Genomic DNA, 22003 nt, shown 5'->3' with positions numbered 1-22003 from the left:
ATGCAAACACCTTACGAAAGAAAAACCTTGTGTTCCTTACACAGCTGTCTAAAACTAAATAAAATCTCACAAAAGTAAATACCCTATAAACTTCACACAGCATGACCTCAGTACATCACACATCTGAGGGAGAGAAGTAATAGCTTTTGAGTCACTTTCACAAGTATCTTTGTGTTATATTCTGACCTCCAGGTAACCAGTCAGGATTTGAAATTCGATTTGTATTGTTCAGGTTATGCAAGGCAGCATTGAATTACAAAGTTTTATACTTTTGTCTGTCAAGTTGTGTGAGGTATTGCAGAACTGCGCAGAGGGGGAGACTGGGACAAGTTGTCGCGCTTTTTACTTTTTACTTCAGTGACTTTTCTCAGGGTAGGTTTTTTGTATGTCAAGTTTTGTTTTGTTTTTGTTTTTTTGTGTATACATCTTACACCTTACATACCTTAGTTTTGAATTAATTATTAAATTCATGTTTAGCTTATGTGTAAACCACCTATACCAACATGTGTGAACTTTGTCGTACAGGTTCTTTATTGGCATCAATGCTTCAATTAAGAACATTCATGGAGTCTTTCAATTCCACAAAGGTTCTTTATAGTTCTTTAGATTATTAAGTTTTTTTAAGAACTGTTCACCAAAACGTTCTTTGGAGAACCTGAAAAATGGTTCTTCTATGGCATTGCTGCGAAAACCCCTTCTTTGAACCTTTTATTTTTTTAGAGGGTAAGTGAGCATCTGACAGTTTTCCATCTGAAAGCTACTGATGGTGTCATTACCATCTGTTTCGTGTTTGTTTGGCCTTGGCCTCCTCATTTTCTATCTTCTTGTAGATTCATTTGATAATCTCCAGTAGCAACCCACCTCAGCTGTAGCAGTGACTCAGTCTCTGTTCAGTTCTCCAGGGGTTCAGGTTGAAGATGGCCATAGCCAGTCAAAGCAGAGGAGGATTCAGACACAAAACATGCTAAATGCGGACTATGACTAAACAGCGTTTGGGGAAATAAACTGCTGGGTTTTGAATATGTGGGATGAGTAATAACCAAACTTTTCCACCACTACGTGGTGACCCTTGAGATTGTGTAGGGCATATTGAGTTTCACGTGTTACCGTTGAGGGAACACAGGAAGCTGTAATTGAGGGCGTATTGAAGGTGTTCAGTGGATCACACTGTGCAATATAATGAGGTTGAATCATGGACGTTTCAAAGGGCTTGTACAACTGCCATGACTAATCCAAGGCATTATTGTTGAGATATAAAAGGATTTATAGCAGTTACATTTTTATTTGATCACAGACAGCAAAAATGTCTCTCACGACAGGTTTATTTCCGTTTAAAATCTTTTTTTTTGTCTTCATGGGACTTTCTTCTGTCCTCCAATTGGCTTTAAATAGAGTAAAGAAAGTCTTCTGTGGTCTGGTCTTGTCCTTCTGGTCTTTTTTATTTTTCCCTAGTCTCTTCTGCCTGTTTCTTTGTTGAATGTTCTGTCAGTCAACTGCATTTCACTGAGGACATTTATGTTCTGTTATCTCGGGCACCAGGTTAACTGCCGCTAATGTGACATTGGCAATGGCATAACACATATGCAAATGATGCCACGCTGACCTGTTGTGCCTCAGACAGTGTTGTGTTGGTGCATGTGATCCCTGTGATTTTCAAACTGTCGCCGCCTTAAAGGTATAATTCACAATATCTGTCATTGCTGACTCACCATGTTGTTCCAGACCTGTATGAAATCACTGTTTTCATGGCTTTTTCCCCATGAAGTTGATCTGGTTTAACAGTTCACTTTATGTAAAGATACAAAATTGGTCTGTCTGACAACATTTTCATATTATGCTTTTATGCTTCTAATTCATTGTAATTGTATGCAAAATATAACCCTGCGTCGGATTAAGAATTTCCTCTTTTGTGATCCTCATAAGAACTTCAGTTTTACATGTTTGGAATGATATGAGGGGTGAATATGAATTTTCATTTTTGAGTGAACTCTTATTTTAATACTCAGACTGTCCGCCGAGTTTATAGAGAAGTGATGACCTGTCAGCGACGGATATATCAGCTATTAATTCACCACTCCTGGGAATGACGCAACAAGGCACTATCAAACGTGCCCTAAAACCCAATGCCAACCTATTTAGCAATGCCAGGAGAGGTTCTCAAATGAAAAGTACTGGAGGGGAGAAAAAAAAAGTTTTTACATTTTAACCATCATTGTAAAACACTTCCAGGCAGGAGAAGCTATGGTCTCTCCAAAAATCTCAGCCAGCAATATTAAGTCCATGCATGCAGAACTGTAGAGGAGTGAGTCATTGCTCATGTTCAGCCTTGAAACAGACTGATCACATTAAAAAAGTGCCCAAAGTCAAGCTTTATAGTTGAACTGCTCAGCCACGTTCGCCTATTCTCTGGCGTGTGATTAGAACGTTCATTGTGGACCTTTGCCTTTTTTGTTCTCACAGCATGACTGCTGCTGCCTCTATTGTTACAGGTGCTTTTCCGCTCGACTGGTCTCGTTTCTCTCTCGTGGACTGAGAACGACAGTGACATGCCCCCACCTATAACGAATGCACTAGAGATGTTTCTGCCTGATGCCTCTCTCCTCTTTTCTATCCTCGCATTTTAAATCAATATTTGAGTAGGAGGTGGGCCCCACGTTCACCGACACATATCTCTGGGGAGCAGGAGGCACTCTGGCTGGTGGTCTTGGTTTGGGTTTTAAAGGAAGGGATCAGACGGAGCAGGGCACAGACACTAAATCAATGGTCTTATCCAAACCCCTTGGTCCGCATGAGGAGAAAACGGAATTACTATCAGGAGATTATATTTGTTCACGAGCTTCTGACCCGTTGGCCCCCTTTTCCCTTCTATCTTCCATCCAGCTCAGAACTGCAAATAGCCAAGCTCAAGTTTTCGACATCTTTAATTCTCTTAATTTTTGCCTGCTTTCCAGCCTTTTTCAGGCCATGTTTCCTCTTTTTTCACCCTGATTCCAGAGAAGGATTATGACATTGACGTACCCAGGGCATGGATGTCTCAGGGGCCCTTCACAAAAGAAGCATTCTAGCATTAAAAACGGCTAGACGGAGGAATAGAAGTGAACCAAAGGCGCGTTTATGGGTGCATGAAATCCCATACAGCATTTATCCTAACCCTAGATTGCTTTGATTGGTCAATGGCTTAAAATAGACATTGATTCAATGTCCGACATGTCAAATGTTTTAACTTGCCAAAGCACCTAAACTTGACATTTCTGTTATTTGGCATAAAACAGTACATATTTTAACATAAGCTACAAAACTAGCAGGGATGGGCAAATTTCACAATTAAAGATTTGGCTTCCTTTCGATTCATGAATGTGAATTTGAATCAAATTGCCTGTAAAATTTGATTTTGGATTACAATGACAGGAAGAGGAACTGTTTGTCAATTCAAAGAAATTCAAGGTAATTCATTCTAGGAAGTCTGTTGGTCTAGCCTATGTACCTTAAAACTTCAAAGCTTTTTAAACTATAAAACTTTTTGCCAAGCCACCATTCGAAATTTGAATAACTTTGCTCATCTAGTTATGAATTAGTTTGAATTTCGTTTCATGTTAAGTCTACTTCCATTCAAAATTTTAACTGCAGTTCTGCATCCTGTTTGCTATGCCAATTCAAATTCAGTTCAAAGTCTTGGAATTGGTTCTCAATTAAAATATGAATGTCTCACAGTCGTGAAGTCTAGTAAATATGAATCGTTTCTGTAACCATTCTGGGCCCCCTGTTGGTCTGGGGCCTTGGGCAAAAGCTAGACAGCCCTGTGGATTGGTTCTGTCCTTCACATAGTCTTCTGCTTCCCTTTCTTCTCCTTCATTTGTGCAATCATAAACATTGCTGTCTATAAGCCCAATTTATGCAATCTTGAATTCATCTGCTCTATTAATACATTCAGTACAGCAAACCTTTTTTTTTACAGCAAACCTAATTGTACTGTGCTACCTTTCCTCCATTTGATTTGCTGTCTCTGTACACAACAATCAGTTCTGCATCCTGTTTGCTATGCCAATTCAAATTCAGTTCAAAGTCTTGGAATTGGTTCTCAATTAAAATATGAATGTCTCACAGTCGTGAAGTCTAGTAAATATGAATCGTTTCTGTAACCATTCTGGGCCCCCTGTTGGTCTGGGGCCTTGGGCAAAAGCTAGACAGCCCTGTGGATTGGTTCTGTCCTTCACATAGTCTTCTGCTTCCCTTTCTTCTCCTTCATTTGTGCAATCATAAACATTGCTGTCTATAAGCCCAATTTATGCAATCTTGAATTCATCTGCTCTATTAATACATTCAGTACAGCAAACCTTTTTTTTTTACAGCAAACCTAATTGTACTGTGCTACCTTTCCTCCATTTGATTTGCTGTCTCTGTACACAACAACGTCTATTCCTTTGCTTCTCCTCCGGGGCGGCAGATTGACTCCTGCCTGGAGCCTAAAGCCTTCCTGACATCATGTGAGCTCTGCAGCCATGACACAGTCACTCACTGCACAATGTTGTTTCTCTGTCGCACAGTCATTAATATTGATTTACTTAATTGGTTGAGCCTAATCCATCCAATAGGACTGTAAACCTAGCCCAGCTTGGAGAGCATTGCACCCTGGAGATAGTTGGTGAATCGTTTTGAATCATCTTCTGTGGTTTGTAAAGCATGATTACCTATCTTTTCACCCCTCGCACTCTTCTCCCTCTGTTTCAGACATTCCACACAACAGCAAACCAATAAAGCCATAACAAGCACAAGCCAACTTGTTAAACAACTCACTGACATCATCAGCGGGTCTTCACGGGTAAAATTAATCTTTTCTAAATCTCTCATTTTTCTTTTGTTTCTGGAACAATCGCCCTTATATAAGTAAAGTCAGTGATGTTGGTTTATCATGAAGCATTCCACTGGCATTTGTACTCGCAAAAATAAAATGTCACCGTAACGTTATGGTGATGTTTAACTGAACCAGCGTTCATTTTAAAATCATGCTCTTTTGTTTCCTCGCAGCAAGACAGGCTCCGTCTGACGAGACTCAAAACAGAGCTATCAGACTCTGTGCAGCGATATGGGGACCTGCAGAAGGTACACATGAAACACTGGCTTTCCTTTATTTGTCCACAAAATAACACACGTGGTTAGGACAGTAAGAGTTTCTGCAGCTGCTGTCAATCTTGAAAATTTGGGGAGAAATTGTACCATTTTTTATTTATTTTTTTCATTATGTGAGAAATGTATGAAGAGGTATAAAGTATAAAGAGGTATGAGACAAATTGATATGTGCCAAATGTAACTATATCATTTATAGACTTAAATCATATCAAATTTAATACAAGTTACTCACATTGTCACAATTGTGACATTTGAAAATATTTTGTATTAATTTCTGAAATGAGAGCACACATCAAGCTATTAAAATAATGTAAATTAATATTACTGAATATTTTTCTCTTTTACCTGTAAAGAAAAAGTCAATGTGTTGTAGAATTTTCACTCAAAATATGCTAGTAAATTTCACAAACAATTACAAAGAAACGGCAAGTAACCCACTGAAAAACTTATTGTATTTTCTTGTAAAACATACTTTAATAATTTTTGTTTTATTTACAACTTTGAAAAATATTTTTTTACAGTATACATAAAAATAAAGCAAAAGACTAATTGGGATCTATATTAAGTTGTTTTTATTATTATTTTTTTATGTATTCATTTGTTTTTCTTTCTAATATGCTTTCTAACTAGTTGTTTCTCACAAAGTGAAGCAATTGCACATTTTTCCCAGGCAGAGAAATAACTCTGTTGAGCATGTGCTGAACAAGTGTCAACACTGTATGTTTGTGTTAGAAGAAATTTAGTTTTAAAATAGTCCCCCGTCTCCTCTACTGTATCTGTGCAGGCCATTCATGCAGTAATAATGTAAACCAGTGAAAAAAGAATCCACTGAACTTCTCCTTAGCTCAGCTGCTGCATGTCTGGGTGTGCTCCAGATAGACAACAGGTGCGGGGCTTGTGGGGAATGTAGTCCATAGTGAGAGCTGACTGATATCGTGACAATTATTAAATTTTGTGCATAATGCGATTAATCGCAGGAAATCATGTGATTAATCGCGATTGAAAATTGTAATCGTTGCCCAGCACTATATATATATATATATATATATATATAGATGTATATATATATATACAGTATATACATACATACATACACATATCATGCGCTAAATCAATGAGCTCATCTAGTGCTGAATCTGAGGATTGTATGTACTCTTAAATATTTTAAGAAATAGTATCTCTCTTTGTGTGTGTATGTGTGTGTGTTTGTGTGTGGATAGAGCCTACAGACTCCATTCAGTGAACTGGTTGAAGAGGGGCCGTTGTTCGAAGCGGGGGAGGGCATTGAGGGTGATGGACAAACAATCCTGTCAGAGATCAGTGAAGAAGATGTGGAGATCCTGAGGCAGAGAGAAGAAGCACTGCTGCAGATTGAGGTGGGGGCTCAATAACCACACCCACTGAAGACCTAATTGCATTAATAAGTCACGCCCAACCCCTCTCATCTTCTTATTACAGACCATTTATTTTCCTCATTTGGATAAATTTTAATGCACATAACTGGTCGGGGTCGGTAAGATTATTTTTTTTAGTGATTTTGAAAGTTTATTATGCTCACCAAGGCTTATTTTTTCATTAAAAATACTGTAAATCTGTAATGTTATGAAATATTATTACAATTTAAAAGCACTGTATTCTATTTTTAATATGTTTTAAAATGTCATTTATTCCTTTGATGGCAAATCTGAATTTTCATCAGCCATTACTCCAGTATTCAGTGTCATATGAGCCTTAATATGACACTGTATATAATAGCTACGAAAGCATTATAATAGGGCTGTATATAATAACAACTGAGGAAGGATCAGTAGATTTTTTTCAGAGCCCCGGAAAATTTTTGATTTTTCTCATCTGTCTGTATAATCTTCAGTGCCCTGCATCCTTTTATTCCAGATTTTTTACATGCATGAAAAGAACAAACAAAGACCATCGTTGCATCACTTACATTTCCATACAAACAGAACCCTCAGGTCTGCATTCTTTCTGTACTAGGCTACTAGCCATTATCTTTAGCAACTGTCTTTTTACCAAAGCTTTCAGAGCAATTTTCCTGAGACTCAATAGTTTGGTTTATTCTGCTGTCTAGACACAAGAACACAAGCAGAAGGCTTTTTATACACCGCTGAAAAACAGCATCACGTTGCTCCATTGAAGTATGTCTCGTCTGTAGTAAAACAGCTGTTTTCCTCCAGATGTGCATTTGCACAGATGTGAACCTGCGATGATGGGGTCATTCTGTTGTTCTGTGACATCCGTTTGGGCCAATTTCAAAGCCATTTGTTTCAGACGTGCACCGTGCGCTGGTTTTCTGTGATGCAGGGTGTTCAAATACAAATATGAAAATGAAATAAATGTCAGCCTGACGTGATTATCGACAAGGCTAAAGGGAAAGCGAATCACACAGATGGTGAGTCTAAAACAAATGACTGTTTCTTGTTTGAATAGTAGGGCGTTGAGAAGCGAGAGGGGCCACACGTCCTAATGACTGATGACAACCTCGAGAAAGCCTTGAAATGAAGACATATGGCTTTTCCCTCCTGAAGACCTGTCTGTAGTTCATAGATGCTTGCTTACTAGCGCAACTACCGCATCTGGCTAACAGACAGGCATCAAACAATCCCACATCCCGCAGCCCTCTAAATAAATTCCCATTCATCACACGGACAAAACCTGAAAGGCTCAAACAAAACTGACAGGTTATTTTAGTCATAGATAAATTGGAGTTTTTTTCAGGTGATCGGAAGGGTGATGAGGATGAGTCTGTGCTCTGAGATCTCTGACGCAGTTTCTGGAGGTCTCTGGCCCCGGGCCCAAGAGAGCTGATCATATCTGACAATGTGCTTTTCCTGTCTAGCGTCTTCCCACCTTCCCAACCCCCCAAACCTCCAGCCTACCCCGCACCACCTCTTCACGTAACTCCACTCAAGTGAATCACCAGCATTTGCAGCCCTTTCTGAGGCCTACTTCGCTCTCTTTTCATCCATCTCTCTCTCTCCCGTTTACTGTTAGATGGGTTCCCGGGGGAAATGGAGAAGATGGAATGTGTGTTATCTGTGTAAAGTACAATCAGTCCCCCCTCGTTCTCTTTCTCTCACTCTTTCACTCCAAAAGCTGATCTGTCCTCCTGAGTACTTTGCATTTACTCTGGTGGCTTGTGCGTTCAGGCGAACCCTTCTTCGGAGAACCGTGCAAAATAACAGACACGCACACACAAGCCGGATAAAGGACGGGGGGTTATTCCACATGCTGTTATGGATTCTCCGTCTTGATTTTCTATGTGGCGACCCACAAGGGTAATGAACTGTACCTCTGGGAAGACTAATTTGAGTTGGATTAACCCTATATTGCAGTGAAAGGACGGACACATTTGAAGGGAGGAGCCAGACTCCACCCTCTACTGTTTATGACATCAACCCCAGATGTACCTGCCTGACACTTTGGCATCAGCCATCATTTCATCAAAATGAATTCGTAAAAAAAAAAGGAAAATATAGGGCATGACAAAGGACAGCTTTCAAGGGGAATCTGAATGCAACACCTGGCCCATCCAGAAGAAAAAAATACAGACACGTGTCTCCCCTGCAAATGTGTCCAGTGCATCCCTTTTGCCCTTCAGTGAGAAATGGAAGTTTCAGAGCATAGTGGACCTACAGTAAATGATGTAAATGGCAGACAAGCAATGCTGTAATCTGCTTGTGAATCTCTAGTCTAGTAAAACTCTTAACTTTAGATTGAAAGCATCTTCTTACAAGATTTCATTTAATTTTAGTGGTCTATAAGACAGAAAAAGTTTTTTACTTTTTTCCCTTAATTGTTTCTCCTACACAGCTATGAGATTGAATTGAGAACAAAGTCTCCTGCAATTTAAGATGTTTCAATTCAGGAAACACCCTCGTTTAGTTTTGGCCTGTAGTGTTGTGTTGCTCATGTCTGTTGTAGATTTGGTATTACTATAGGTTGTTCACTGTTTAGCCAAGCAGGGTTGTTTTTTTTAAAAAATTTGTTTTAGTTTAATTATTTTCAGTTAGTTGCCAAGACCTTCAATTTTCATTGGAAGTTTTAATCTAATTTATATATCTAAACTGAATGCTAGGGGTGTAACAGTACATGTATTCGTCCTGAACCATCACGGTTTGTTTCATGCAGTCAGACGACGAATACAGTCAGTCATAGGCGATCAATCCAGAAGGGTGCGCACGGTAATGCACCGCTAACTGTCACAACAGGAAAGAGCCGACGAAGAGACGATCAACGCACCAACCCAAAACAAGAACGGCGAGCTCAGATGGCACGCAAGGGCTCAAAGAACCGCCAGCTTGTTTTAAATCAGCAGTGTGGGAAAGTTTCGGGTTCTAGAGATGCTATAAATCAGAATCGTTTTTTAGTTTTAACTCGTAAGATTAATATTAGTCCAAGGCACTCAAATCTTATTCAAAAAGTTTTAAAAAGCCTTTATTTCATCATGGCTATAAGTTTTAAAAACAGGTGACGTGCACACATTTTGCCTATGTCAGGGTGTGAGTAACAAACACAATCTGAGTTCATTTTGAGCAGCAATTAATTAGTCTAAAAACAATCACCTGGTCGTGTAGCACAAGACAAACAGAAGAGAGGAAGATCAACGATTACATAGCAAATTAAATCAAACACAGTATAATCATAGTGTAAAGAAGATTTTTTTTTTTACATCAACTTAACTATATAAACCAAACTCCACAAATCAATGCATGTATACAGTAATGTACATAGTATACATTTTATTTCTTGAACACTATTCAACAATGTCATAAATATCCCAAATAAATAATATACACTCTGTAATTTATATTTAAAAAAATAATAACCTTCAAAACAAGATCAACACAATATTTTCAGATCTGAAATCTTATTACAAAAAAAGGTACAAAGTCTAATTCCCCATTTAAGCCTGGAAGTTTGGTTGCTTTCAGTGCATAGATCCAGAAAGACACTCTCTGTAAAAGCTTATTAACCCTATCCTCTTCTTATTGACCTGGGGACATGTTCTATACCAATTATCTTCAATGTACTTGGGTTAGTGTTGGGTACACAGTGTATATTATTTATTTGGGATATTTATGACATTGTTGAATAGTGTTCAAGAAATAAAATGTATACTATGTACATTATTGTATACATGCATTGATTTGTGGAGTTTGAATTATGTACTCAAGTTGATGTAATTTTTTTTTTTTTCCCTTTACACTATGATTATACTGTGTTTGATTTAATTTGCTATGTAATTGTTGAACTTCCTCTCTTGTGTAGCACGACCAGGTGATTGCTATTAGACTAATTTATTGCTGCTCAAAATGAACTCAGATTGTGTTTGTTACTCACACCCTGATGAAGGCAAAATAGCCGCAACGTGTAGGTGTGCACTTGTCACCTGTACAGTGTATATTATTTATTTGGGATATTTATGACATTGTTGAATAGTGTTCAAGAAATAAAATGTAGACTATGTTCGATTTATATACTTAAGTTTATGTAATTTTTTTCCCTTTACACTATGATTATACTGTGTTTGATTTAATTTGCTATGTAATTGTTGAACTTCCTCTCTTGTGTAGCACGACCAGGTGATTGCTATTAGACTAATTTATTGCTGCTCAAAATGAACTCAGATTGTGTTTGTTACTCACACCCTGATGAAGGCAAAATAGCCGCAACGTGTAGGTGTGCACTTGTCACCTGTTTTAAAACTTATAGCCGTGATGAGACATTTAAATCTTTTTGAATAAGATTCGAGTGCCTTGGACTATTATTAATCTTACAAGTTGAATCATCCCTTGCACCCAAAGAGCACAGAGACAAGGAACCTATACCCCGTGCATCACTTCTTTTGCATTCTTTACTTCGGTTTTTAGTTTTATTTTGGCCGATCTCTTTTGCAGAATTGCACAAAAACTGCATTGCAGTCATTTCCCAAAATGTAATTTGTGTGACATTTTTATGAAGTCTGTAAAGAGGAGAAAATACTGTACCAGGCCGATCAAGCTTTAATGTACCTCTGAGAGGAACTGACCATCTTCAGAAATGTTTCGATGACATTTTCCTCTTACCTGCATATAATGCATATTAAAGTGGTGTTTGTACGCGCAGGTGCAGCTGCTTTGTTTACAGCGGTAACCAAGGAAACGTTATATCACTGCTGTTCCATAAGCGCCACCTGCTCTCAGAGAATAAATTTGCATTTTCATTCATTCAGTCTGCTGTTTTTGTTTTGTTCAGGTTTCTTATGTAGCATCATTTCACAAATCTAAAGTCAGCCATTCTGTTTTTGCTCATAAATCTTGAAATTATACAATCTATTTCAAATAAAAAAATAACTGCTTATGCTACATGTATGTTGCACAGCACTACTGTCTGTTCAAAATAAATGAAAAAAAAAATAATTTCCTGTTGTAGCGAACTTGTATCTAACCGTGACTCCAAAACCGCGGTACGTCCCGAACCGTGACTTCTGTATACTGTTACACCCCTACTGTATGTACAGTGTCTGGGCATGTAAGTGTATGTCATGATGTCATGATATTACCACGTGTTGCTTGTTCTTGTACATGTAAGTTGTTTTGACTATGGCCAGGCAGAGCACATTGCATGCTTATCTACTCTGATGCATCGAGGCAAAGACATTGTTATTCTTATAACAAACAGCGTGACCCTTGAGAGAACTCTGACTCTGTGGTGGTTTTCTCGCTCTCGCTCTCTCTCTCTCTCTCACTCCACAGCTCTGAACTTAGAAAGAACTCTCTCTCTCTCTCTCTCTCTCTCTCTCTCTCTCTCTATTAACACACAGCTCTGAACTTAGAAAGACCAGCCCTTACAACACATTTTTTACACTTTTTCTCCTCCCAATTAAACCATATAGGTATATGACTGGGAATCGAGAACTACATGTTAAGAACCGGTAAACCAGCAAGAAACCTCTAACAACCAGTCTGATCCCCAAACAAATGACTCTGAGTCTTTTCTTTTCAGAGAATTAACAATCAGTTAGAGCTATTACGGAATTAATCAGACTCACTTACTTAACCTCATCATTAATTTTGTTATGTCCGACTGCCGTAACCGCATGTTATGCATACTGCAAATAGCCTAAACAGTCTAAAACATGGAAAATGATTTGTAAAGCATTCTGTAAAGAATTAAGATTTCACTAAACCGTAACATTTAAACAGCATTTAATACTTCAGTATGCTCATAATGTGCTATTATTTCAGGAGCTCTGGTTTTATTGACATTGATCAATCTTTTTTCAATTTGTAAAACAATATTTTTAATGTTTAATATTCCCTTAAAGTTAGCAGCACTTTAGTTCAAAGTATGTTTTTTGTAATTTTCTACATTATAGAAAATTCTACTGTTCTACACTACACTAAAATTTTATTTTACTGCCATTTTAGTCAGAGCAAATGGACTGAAATGAATGAAAGATGACAAAATGAGAGTACATTTAAAGGATAGATTTTTTTTCTAAACCGTTTTTGTAGTCGTCACACACTAAAAGTCTCTTACGACCAAACGAGGCTCTTTCTGGTTTTACATTTGCTGTATTGATTTGTTTTTCTGAAAGTAATTTCTATCCTTTTTTAAACATTAATACCTGTCTTCCTTTCTTTAGTGTTTGCCATTGGCTTTATTGTGCATTCCTTTGACGTGCCTCTGATTATTTTATTGTTGTTGTTTTTGTGTCACAATCAATAGCAAGTGCTGTTGAGCAACTCATATTCCAGTCCTCATCTAAAACATGACACACAACACTCCCCCTACCATCTCAGTTTTTTTTCTGTGGATAAGAGGCACACACACATACTTTGTGCCCTAAGACTGTGTGCTTTGAGTTTTGAGGCTGTGACGGAAAGGAAACGTTTGATTTTACATTATAAACCGTTTATTCAGCAATGGCAAAAAAGAGACGTTTCACACTTAAGCCCTCAGTAGGCTGCGCACGGAAATGTCATCATTTTTTGGGGGGCTGTAAGCGTGCGCATAAATCTGCTTAACAGTTTTTCTGCTGTGGCACTGACACCGCGTCCTGTTGCCCGTTGCCTTTGGGCTGGGGGGGTGGGGCTGGGTGATGTGGGGAGAATCTCATATCAGCGTTAAACACATTTATCTAGGCGAGTGTGAGAAATAGAGAGAGAGAGATAAAAGAGAGACAGGGGAGAAGAGTGGTGGCTGGGCTTCTGGGAGGAGGATGGAAAGCCGCATTAGGAGTGAAAAAGCAAAGTGTTCCACAGTTCAGTACTGCAGCACTACATTAGAGCAGAGGTTTTTAACCTTTACAGGCCTAGAGATCCTCCAACCAGATTCTCTGCCAACCTAGTCACCTCCAGTAGAAAAGATAGATTTTCTCGGAAACCCTTTGTAAAATAATCAAATAGTACCATTCTAAATAAACTAGACATTTAAAGTCAACTTGACACCCCACTGAAAGCTTGTTTTACTTTCGTTGTATTAATGAGATTGTGTTGTATTTAATATATGATATATGTATTTAATGATATATATTGTAATCACGTCCCCCGGCGGCCTTTGCCCGTTTGCTTTGGGGGGGGGGGGGGGGGGGGGGGTGATGTGGGGAGAATCTCATATCAGCATTAAACACATTTATCTAGGAGAGTGAGAGAAATAGAGAGAGAGAAATGAGGCAGGGGAGAAGGGTGGTGGATGGGATTCTGGGAGGAGGATGGAAGGCAGCATTAGGAGTGAAAAAGCAAAGTGTTCCACAGTTCAATACCGCAGCAGTACATCAGAGCAGAGGTTTTCAACCTTTACAGACCTAGAGACCCTCCAACCACACTCTCTGCCAACCTAGTGACCTCCAGTAGAAAATATTTCTCTGTATCACTTTGTATATTAATCAAATATGACCTTCTATACTGATTAACTGAACATTTAAAGCCAACTTGACCCTCCGCTGGAAGCCCGTTTTACATTTGTTGTATAATATATAAAATACATTTAGTAAATTTACATTTAGTCATTTACCAGACGCTTTTATCCAAAGTGACAAATGACGACAGTAGAAGCAATCAAAACTAACAAAAGAGCAATAACATGTAACATGTAAGTGCAAATGACAAGTCTCGGTAGTGTATATAGTGTATATGTAATAGTAGCAGTATAGTAAGTAGTACCTTTTAGTGCTAGTACAATTTATGGATAATAATAATGAAGAAGAATTATTGTTGTTATTATAAATAATTGTAATACCACTAATTGGTTTTAAAATGAATAATTTATAATAAATTATTAATATATTAAATACATTCTAAGAATTATATTAATTATAATAAATTATTATTAATTTTATTAAAACCTTTTAATAGTAGTAAAATATATGGATATTGTGTATGTTAGGGTATATAATAATAATAATAATTATTATTATTATTATTATTATATAGAAATAATAATTAGATTAGAACTAATAATTTGTTAATGGTGAATTATTATTTCAGGTTAAATATAATGTACCTCATTTTGAAATGTAGGCCTATATGTAGAAAGAAAATCTTGCATTTTTAATACAGAATTTCAGTTCATAGACTTCCCTGCAGAATCTTCATGGACTTCCAGGCTGAAAACCCTGACATTGAAGCACAAAATCTAGAATAACGGCATCTGGATAGTTTCTCCGTTAAGCCCAAATCATTTTAAACTAAGGCTTGCATTGATTTTCACAGACAGCTGGATTTTTAGGGGCCTTCTGCCGGAGCATTGTCATTTAAGACCACTTTTCGTGGCCCAACTGCACAAGCCCCACCTGTTCCTTGAATCCTTTGAGCTGCAGCAATCAAGCAATAAATAAGCTGCCAATTTGAATGCACTGAGGCTGTTAGACTGGCAAAGATCAAAGCCTTCTGTGTTAGCACCGCAAATACAGCATAGAGCCCAGCACCTCCCCTCCCTAAAACAAAACCTACACACAGAGCATAATTAGCCAGCATCTCCCCAGGCACTAGCTTAGTTGGCGTACTCTCCACTACTGTCAGAGCAGCAATGATGGGCATCAGTACAGCTATCGCAAACACATTATGCTCTTTAATTTTTTCTTGTTTACAAAAATCAGCCATTTTTTGCGCAGTCCCTTGACATAATTCTGGAGATTGTTTTATGATTCTGCTTTCTTAGTAAAAGCGGCCTTACATAAGTCTAATTATGCCCCTCAGGACCATGCAGGCCACTCAAGGAGACTGAAGAACATTTAAATGAAGAAAGAAGAGGTGCGCAATACAAAGATAAGACTATCACTTGAAGCAATAGTTCACCCAAAAATGTAAAATCTTTCATTATTTTTTCACCCTCATGTTATTTCAAACCTCTGTTGTTGTTGTTTTTTTTTCTTTTCCAGTGAAAAACAAAAGGAGACATTTTTGAATGATTATTACACAGCTTTTGAGATACGAAGAGCAAAAAAAACAAAAAACAATAGCACCATATCTACTGTAGAACGTATTATTATTATAATTATTACAGTACTAGTAGTACTACTAATAGTAGTAGCAGCAGTACAGTAGTAGTAGTAGTACCTTTTATATTTAGTCTATTTTTTTAGTAGTGTACGTATTGTGTATTACCCATTATCAATTTTTGTGAATTATTATTACTATTATTGTTGTTATTGTTTTTGTACAGTATTAGCACCTTATTATTTAGTATTACTTTTTCAGTCGTAAATGTATTGGTAGTACTTTATTTTACAGTACGTATACTTCCCTGGTACATACATAGTAAATATCTTGTACCTACAGGTAAATGAGTGGTAACACAAGGTACTTACCTGAAGTGTATGTACATGGTAACAAATAAGAAACACTGCTGTACTTAACAGTCGTACATGCATGGTAATTAGTTTGTACATACAGACAAGTGTGGGCAATAACGGTCACTTACAGGTAGTACCCGTACATGGTAACTAATTATATACTTTACTGTACTTACTAATGTATGTATACATGGTAAATATGTAGTACTTACGGACAAGTGGGTACAAACAGGCACATCCTTACAGTATCCGTATATGGTAACTAATAAGACACATTACTGTACATACTAATGATATGTACATGGTAAATGTGTAGCACCTACATAAAAATGTGGTATGTGGTAACAAACAAGACACGTACTGAACTTGGTATACACATGTTAAACAAGTGTGTTTAACAATGTTGGGCTAGTTACTCTAATGAAATATATTACTCATTACTAGTTACTCATTTCAAAAGTAATGTTGTTACTTTATTACTTTCTGGCAACAGTAATTAGTTACACTACTAGTAACATTACTTTTTTTTTCACGCCCCACAGAAGTTGTAACTGTGTATCTTCCACATAAAATTCTAGTGATTGATAGTCACATTCAAGTAGAAGTGTTGTATTAATCTCATTAATTGTCATGTGTAGCTTGAAGCTAATTTTCATTTCTCCGTTACACATATACGATTATATTTCATTAAGTTTGTAAGAAACTTAAAATTTCCAAAAATATTTTTAATTATAGTAATACTATCACATATATATATATATATATAATACTATAATAATATAGTAATGCTGATCAGAGGGATGTGGGTGGGATGTAATGCCAGAGTAAAGTAAAGCCACAACTTACACAAAAGTGCTCATGACAAAATCAATATAATGCAATATTTCTATTTACTGAATGTAAGCTTTTCCATATTCCATGCTTGCCTGCTGCACTGGGGACATCACATGCCTGTGCTAGTCGTGAAAATAAATCTAGGAATTATTTGATTGTTGGATTTTAAATCAGTGGGGTTGAGGCATCAAAAGTAACTGAGTGTCACGGGTGCACTGCTGAGTGGAGTGAGGAGCAAGGAATGGAGGGAGACGAGGAGTACATCAATCCAAATGGGTTTAATATTGACAAAGGAATACGGAGAACTCACGCAATACATGAAGACATGAACAATACCGGACGCTGAACTGAAACCAAGGGACACTATTTAAACGCATGACAAGACAAGGCGATGACGAGACACACCTGATCAATGGAAATAAACGGGTTACACCAGGAATACATCAACATAATCAGGACAGGAACAGGAAACTAACCAAATATGGGCATAAACACTGGGACACAGGGAGCACATGGGGAACAAAACAACACAAGCCTGACATGATGGCCCCCTCCGGAAGGCGTGTCCTCGCACCAAACAACATCAAAGAGGTGGGAGGGTGGGTGCCTTGGCGATCCCTAAGGACAGGCTTGGATGGGACGGGATGCCCCAAGGCGGTCCCAGATCCGGGCGCAATGGCGGATCTGGCCGACTAGGAGGCCATAGCAGCGTAGGAAACTCGGGAGGTCATGGCGGAGCAGCTTCCGAGGCCGCTGCCCCAGCCCCTGCCTCTACGGCTGGAGCCCTACTACCCCCCGGGCTCAACAGGGAAACTGGGAAGCGCTTTCGAGGTTCTCTTAAGGCAGAGAACAGTCCTTTTCTCTTAATCCTCCTTCTTTGGTAATGGGAGAACTAGGCAGCCGGCAGGCTTGTCGTTGCAGTTACTGGCGGGCTTGCGTCAATGGTGGCAGGTGGGCTTGACTTCGCAGCGGCCGGCAGGCCTATCTTTTGAGCTTATCTGTTGAGAGGTCGGCCGTCTTGACTTCTGAGTGGCCGGCGCTCCTGGGCTGAGGACCACGGTGGAGCTTCAGAGGACAGCGGGGAATTTGGGTTTAGGCAGGCGGTAGGATCCGTTGGAGAGGTATGTGGAGGTTCTCGGCGTGGGGTGAGCTGGGGAGATGCGGCGCGTTCCTGCAGGAGTTGGATGACGAGGCTTGGGAAGTTTCTTTACTTCCTCAACTTCCAAATCTGAACCATTTAAGAACAGCATGAGATTAATCCGCTCAATCAGAGGAAAATCACCCGTCGGAAGATCGCAGCGGATTATCTCGTCATCCAACCCCAGCAGGATGCACGCACCTAGAGCGGCTTCATGCCAGCTCACCCGGTTAGAGAGATCGAGAAAACCCTCCACATATCGCTCCAACCTCAGACCGCCCTGCCGCAAACCCCGGGTTTTGGTCCGGTATTCTGTCACGGGTGCACTGCTGAGTGGAGTGAGGAGCAAGGAACGGAGGGAGACGAGGAGTACATCAATCCAAATGGATTTAATATTGACAAAGGACTACGGAGAACTCACGCAGTACATGAAGACATGAACAATACCGGACGTTGAACTGAAACCAAGGAACACTATTTAAACACATGACAAGACGAGGAGATGAGGAGACACACTTGGGATCAATGGAAATAAACGGGGAACACCTGGAATAAATCAACATAATCAAGACAGGAACAGGAAACTAACCAAATGTGGGCATAAACACTGGGACACAGGGAGCACATGGGGAACAAAACACAACACAAGCCTGACACTGAGCGGTTTTATGGATGGTAACTGTAATATTATTACTGAAATCTTATTAGTAATTAGTTATACTACTAGTTACTGCAAAAAGTAATATTATTACAGTAACTAAGTTACAAGTTACTGCCCAACACTGGTGTGTCATAACGGTCATTTACAGGTAGTGTCAGTATATGTAACTAATAAGACACATTACTATACTTACTAATAGTATATACATGGTAAAGTTTAACAGAGTTTGAAGAACTAGTAATTCCTGTGTAATATTTATGTAAAATGGTGCACTTTATTTTACAGTCCTATTTCCATATACTTACTATGTACATACTGGTGTATGTACCTATTAGATGTACAGCGTAAGTTATGCGGTACTCAAATTGGGGGGTGGGGGGTATAAACATGGACCAAGGTACTTATTGAGTAATTGATGGTAGGTGCCATTGCAGTTTGGATCTTTGGAAGATGGTTGGGAACACGGCAGTAACTGTGCAGCACTGCGTAGTGTTAATACTTAGCAGGCACAGTCCTTTTAAATAGGGATTTAGACACATGAAAATCAGGAGTTGCAAGTGCAAATATGAGTCTGGTAGCTACTGTATAATTCCAAAATAAAATCTGTCTACACACATAATTATTAGGAATGTACGTCATCAAAAATCCCCATTGGACCAATTAGTTAAGAAAAACAGTGTTGTTAAAGATAAGGCAAGTTACCATCAATTACTCAATAAGTACCTTGGTCCATGTTTATACTCCCCAACTTGAGTATATGTCTTATTAGTTACCATATACTGACACTACCTGTTAGTAACCATTATTACACACACTTGTTTGTAAGTACTACATATTTACCACATGTATACCAAGTAGAATATGTGTCTTGTTAGTTACCACATTTTTCCTTAGGTGCTACACATTTACCATGTACATATCATTAGTATGTACAGTAATGTTTCTTATTAGTTACCATATATGGATACTGTAAGGATGTGCCTGTTTGTCCGCAAGTACTACATATTTACCATGTATATACATTAATAAGTACAGTAAAGTATCTAATTAGTTACCATGTACGGGCACTGCCTGTAAGTGACTGTTATTATCCACACTTGTCTGTGTGTACAAAATAATTACCATGCATGTACAGCCATATTTCTTATTTGTTACCATGTGCATACACTTCAGGTAAGTACCTTGTGTTACCACTCATTTGCCTGTAGGTTCAATATATTTACCAGGTATGTACCAGGGAAGTACACATACTGTAAAATAAAGTGCTACCACTATGTATATACACGTACATATTTACAGTCAAACCAAAAATTATTCAGACACCATATATATTTTTTTATATTTGTTTTACTAGTGGGTGCAGGACACTACAGTTCATTAGTTCAAGTTAGGATATCAAAATAAAGTAAACCGTGACATCATATACCCAAAAATTCTTCATACAGTGGACTAACAGTAAAATTTATAAATATTTGGGACCAAACATTATTCAGACACTTTGACCTGATCATGTTTTGCTTAAGACATCTAATCTGACGTTATCAAGATGAATTATTTTCTGACACAGTTTAACTCTGAGTTCTTGTCATATTTTATAACCATTTTCTAAACTATAGCGAATAAACTGTGATAATGTGTGAAATGTTGAAGGTGTCTGAATAAATTTTGGTTTGACTGTATATTTATATAGCTTCTAAGATACAACAACGAGAAGCTCAAAGGGAGTCAAAAAAACATAAAACTACTGTAGTACATATTGATTATACCACACAATAACATAAGATCATACTTGGAACAATATGAGAGAGAATAATATAAATAATGACTAGATTTTAATGTTGGGGTGAACTGTCACTTATGGAAAGGTCAGGTAACAATAGCTGAACAAGTTTTGGTTTTTTGAAATAGCCATATTTTGATAATTTTTTTCTGTATTATGTAATATTTCCATGTGCTTAGAGCATGTACTGTGCTTTAAAGGGCGAAGTTACACTATTCACACAACACTTGTATTTCATAGCTCCAGTGAAGTTAAGAGTTTTACTTAAGAGTGAAATTTAGGGCCACAAAAAACATGGGGGTTACTAGATGTTTCTGTGAGAGCAGCACAACCTGACACTGAGCATAAGCTGGAGAATCTGATACTTAGTTTGACTGACATTTCAATCTGTCTGTGGCCGGTGTGGAGTGTAGTTCTGCATGCTAGTACCTCTGTTTTCTGATCAAAGGCTGGTCTCTTTATCAATCCACCTCTTATTACAGAGAAACGTTAGTGACATGGTTTGTCTGTCCTGGCTTTTGAAATCTTGGGGTCTATAAATGTTTAAAGTAGATTTGGTTTTCATAGTTATATAAATGCAGCCTATAATTAGACACAATTTATATGAGTGAGTAATTAAACGATTATGTAAAAACTAAGAAATCAACGAAAATTGAGGGCACGTAAAAATCTATGTGATGCTATTTAAATGAGGCTTCTAAATGTATTCAGTAAAATGTTGAATTTAAAATAACAAACTATGTTCTGACAGACTTACTGAACCAAACTGGGAGAAAAATGTGTATGTGTATATATATATACAGTGGGTACGGAAAGTATTCAGACCCCCTTAAATTTTTCACTCTTTGTTATATTGCAGCCATTTGCTAAAATCATTTAAGTTCATTTTTTTTCCTCATTAATGTACACACAGCACCATATATATATATATATATATATATTTCAGAATGGCACAAAGTGATGTTTTGGTAGTGCAGAGTGAATGTTGCCGTTTGGGAGTGTGCCCCTCAAAACTTTTTTTATCCTTCTTTTTTCACTACAGGTGCTCTGTCACTTATTTTTGATGGTCAGAGCTCTCAGAGCTGATTGTGTGCGCGAACGCTATTATGAAGCTATCAGCCACCAACTGACTGTTCGAGGTTTCTTTTTTCTCATTCTATCATACGCAGTTCATGCTATACTTTCTAACCCTCTCTTGGAGTTACACACGCCCAGCTGGCAGCTTCTAAATATGGAGATTTCAGGTTGTTAGCACCAGGGGAGCTTTGATACATGCTGCGTTTAGTTCAGGACTTGAAATCAGAAACACAGAGGGTAGTCATATCACATTATCTTCACCTAGCGTAACACATCAGCATCATCCAGGGCACATTCCAGCTCTTATAAAAGCATAAAAACACTGCATTGTTGCTTGACCGTAGCTCCATGTACGGTGATATTTACTGCAGTGAGGTTATCACCTCTATATAGGGAACTCTGATTTCACCTCAAGCTATTTTATTTCAAGTGTTCCTTTTTCAGACATGCTGAATGTGGCTCATTTTTCTTTAAAAGAGTAATCCTTTCAGAAATACAGAGAAAAAAAAGATACACAGAGAAAAATTAAACAAAACAAAATTCAGTAAAGATTATGCTTTAAATTATAATAAAACTATATGCGTGTGTGTG

The 22003-nt window shown here is 38.0% G+C and overlaps 1 protein-coding gene across 1 annotated transcript in view; it reads left to right on the top strand.

Annotated features, from left to right (window-relative positions):
• The window catches only part of LOC107572285 (t-SNARE domain-containing protein 1-like), a 137019-nt gene that overhangs the window by 33676 nt on the left and 81340 nt on the right, over window positions 1-22003 (top strand). Inside the window, exons 5-8 of the mRNA XM_016258705.1 lie at window positions 4729-4819; window positions 5026-5152; window positions 6003-6013; window positions 6348-6503. Coding sequence (XP_016114191.1) covers window positions 4729-4819; window positions 5026-5152; window positions 6003-6013; window positions 6348-6503 — 385 coding nt within the window. The remainder of the gene's footprint in view (window positions 1-4728; window positions 4820-5025; window positions 5153-6002; window positions 6014-6347; window positions 6504-22003) is intronic.

Source organism: Sinocyclocheilus grahami, unplaced genomic scaffold (genome assembly GCF_001515645.1).
Source record: "Sinocyclocheilus grahami isolate Dianchi unplaced genomic scaffold, SAMN03320097.WGS_v1.1 scaffold1729.1, whole genome shotgun sequence".
Classification (NCBI taxonomy): domain Eukaryota; kingdom Metazoa; phylum Chordata; class Actinopteri; order Cypriniformes; family Cyprinidae; genus Sinocyclocheilus; species Sinocyclocheilus grahami.
The sequence above is the reverse complement of the archived record's forward strand: the minus strand, read 5'-3'. Positions and strand labels throughout refer to the sequence as shown.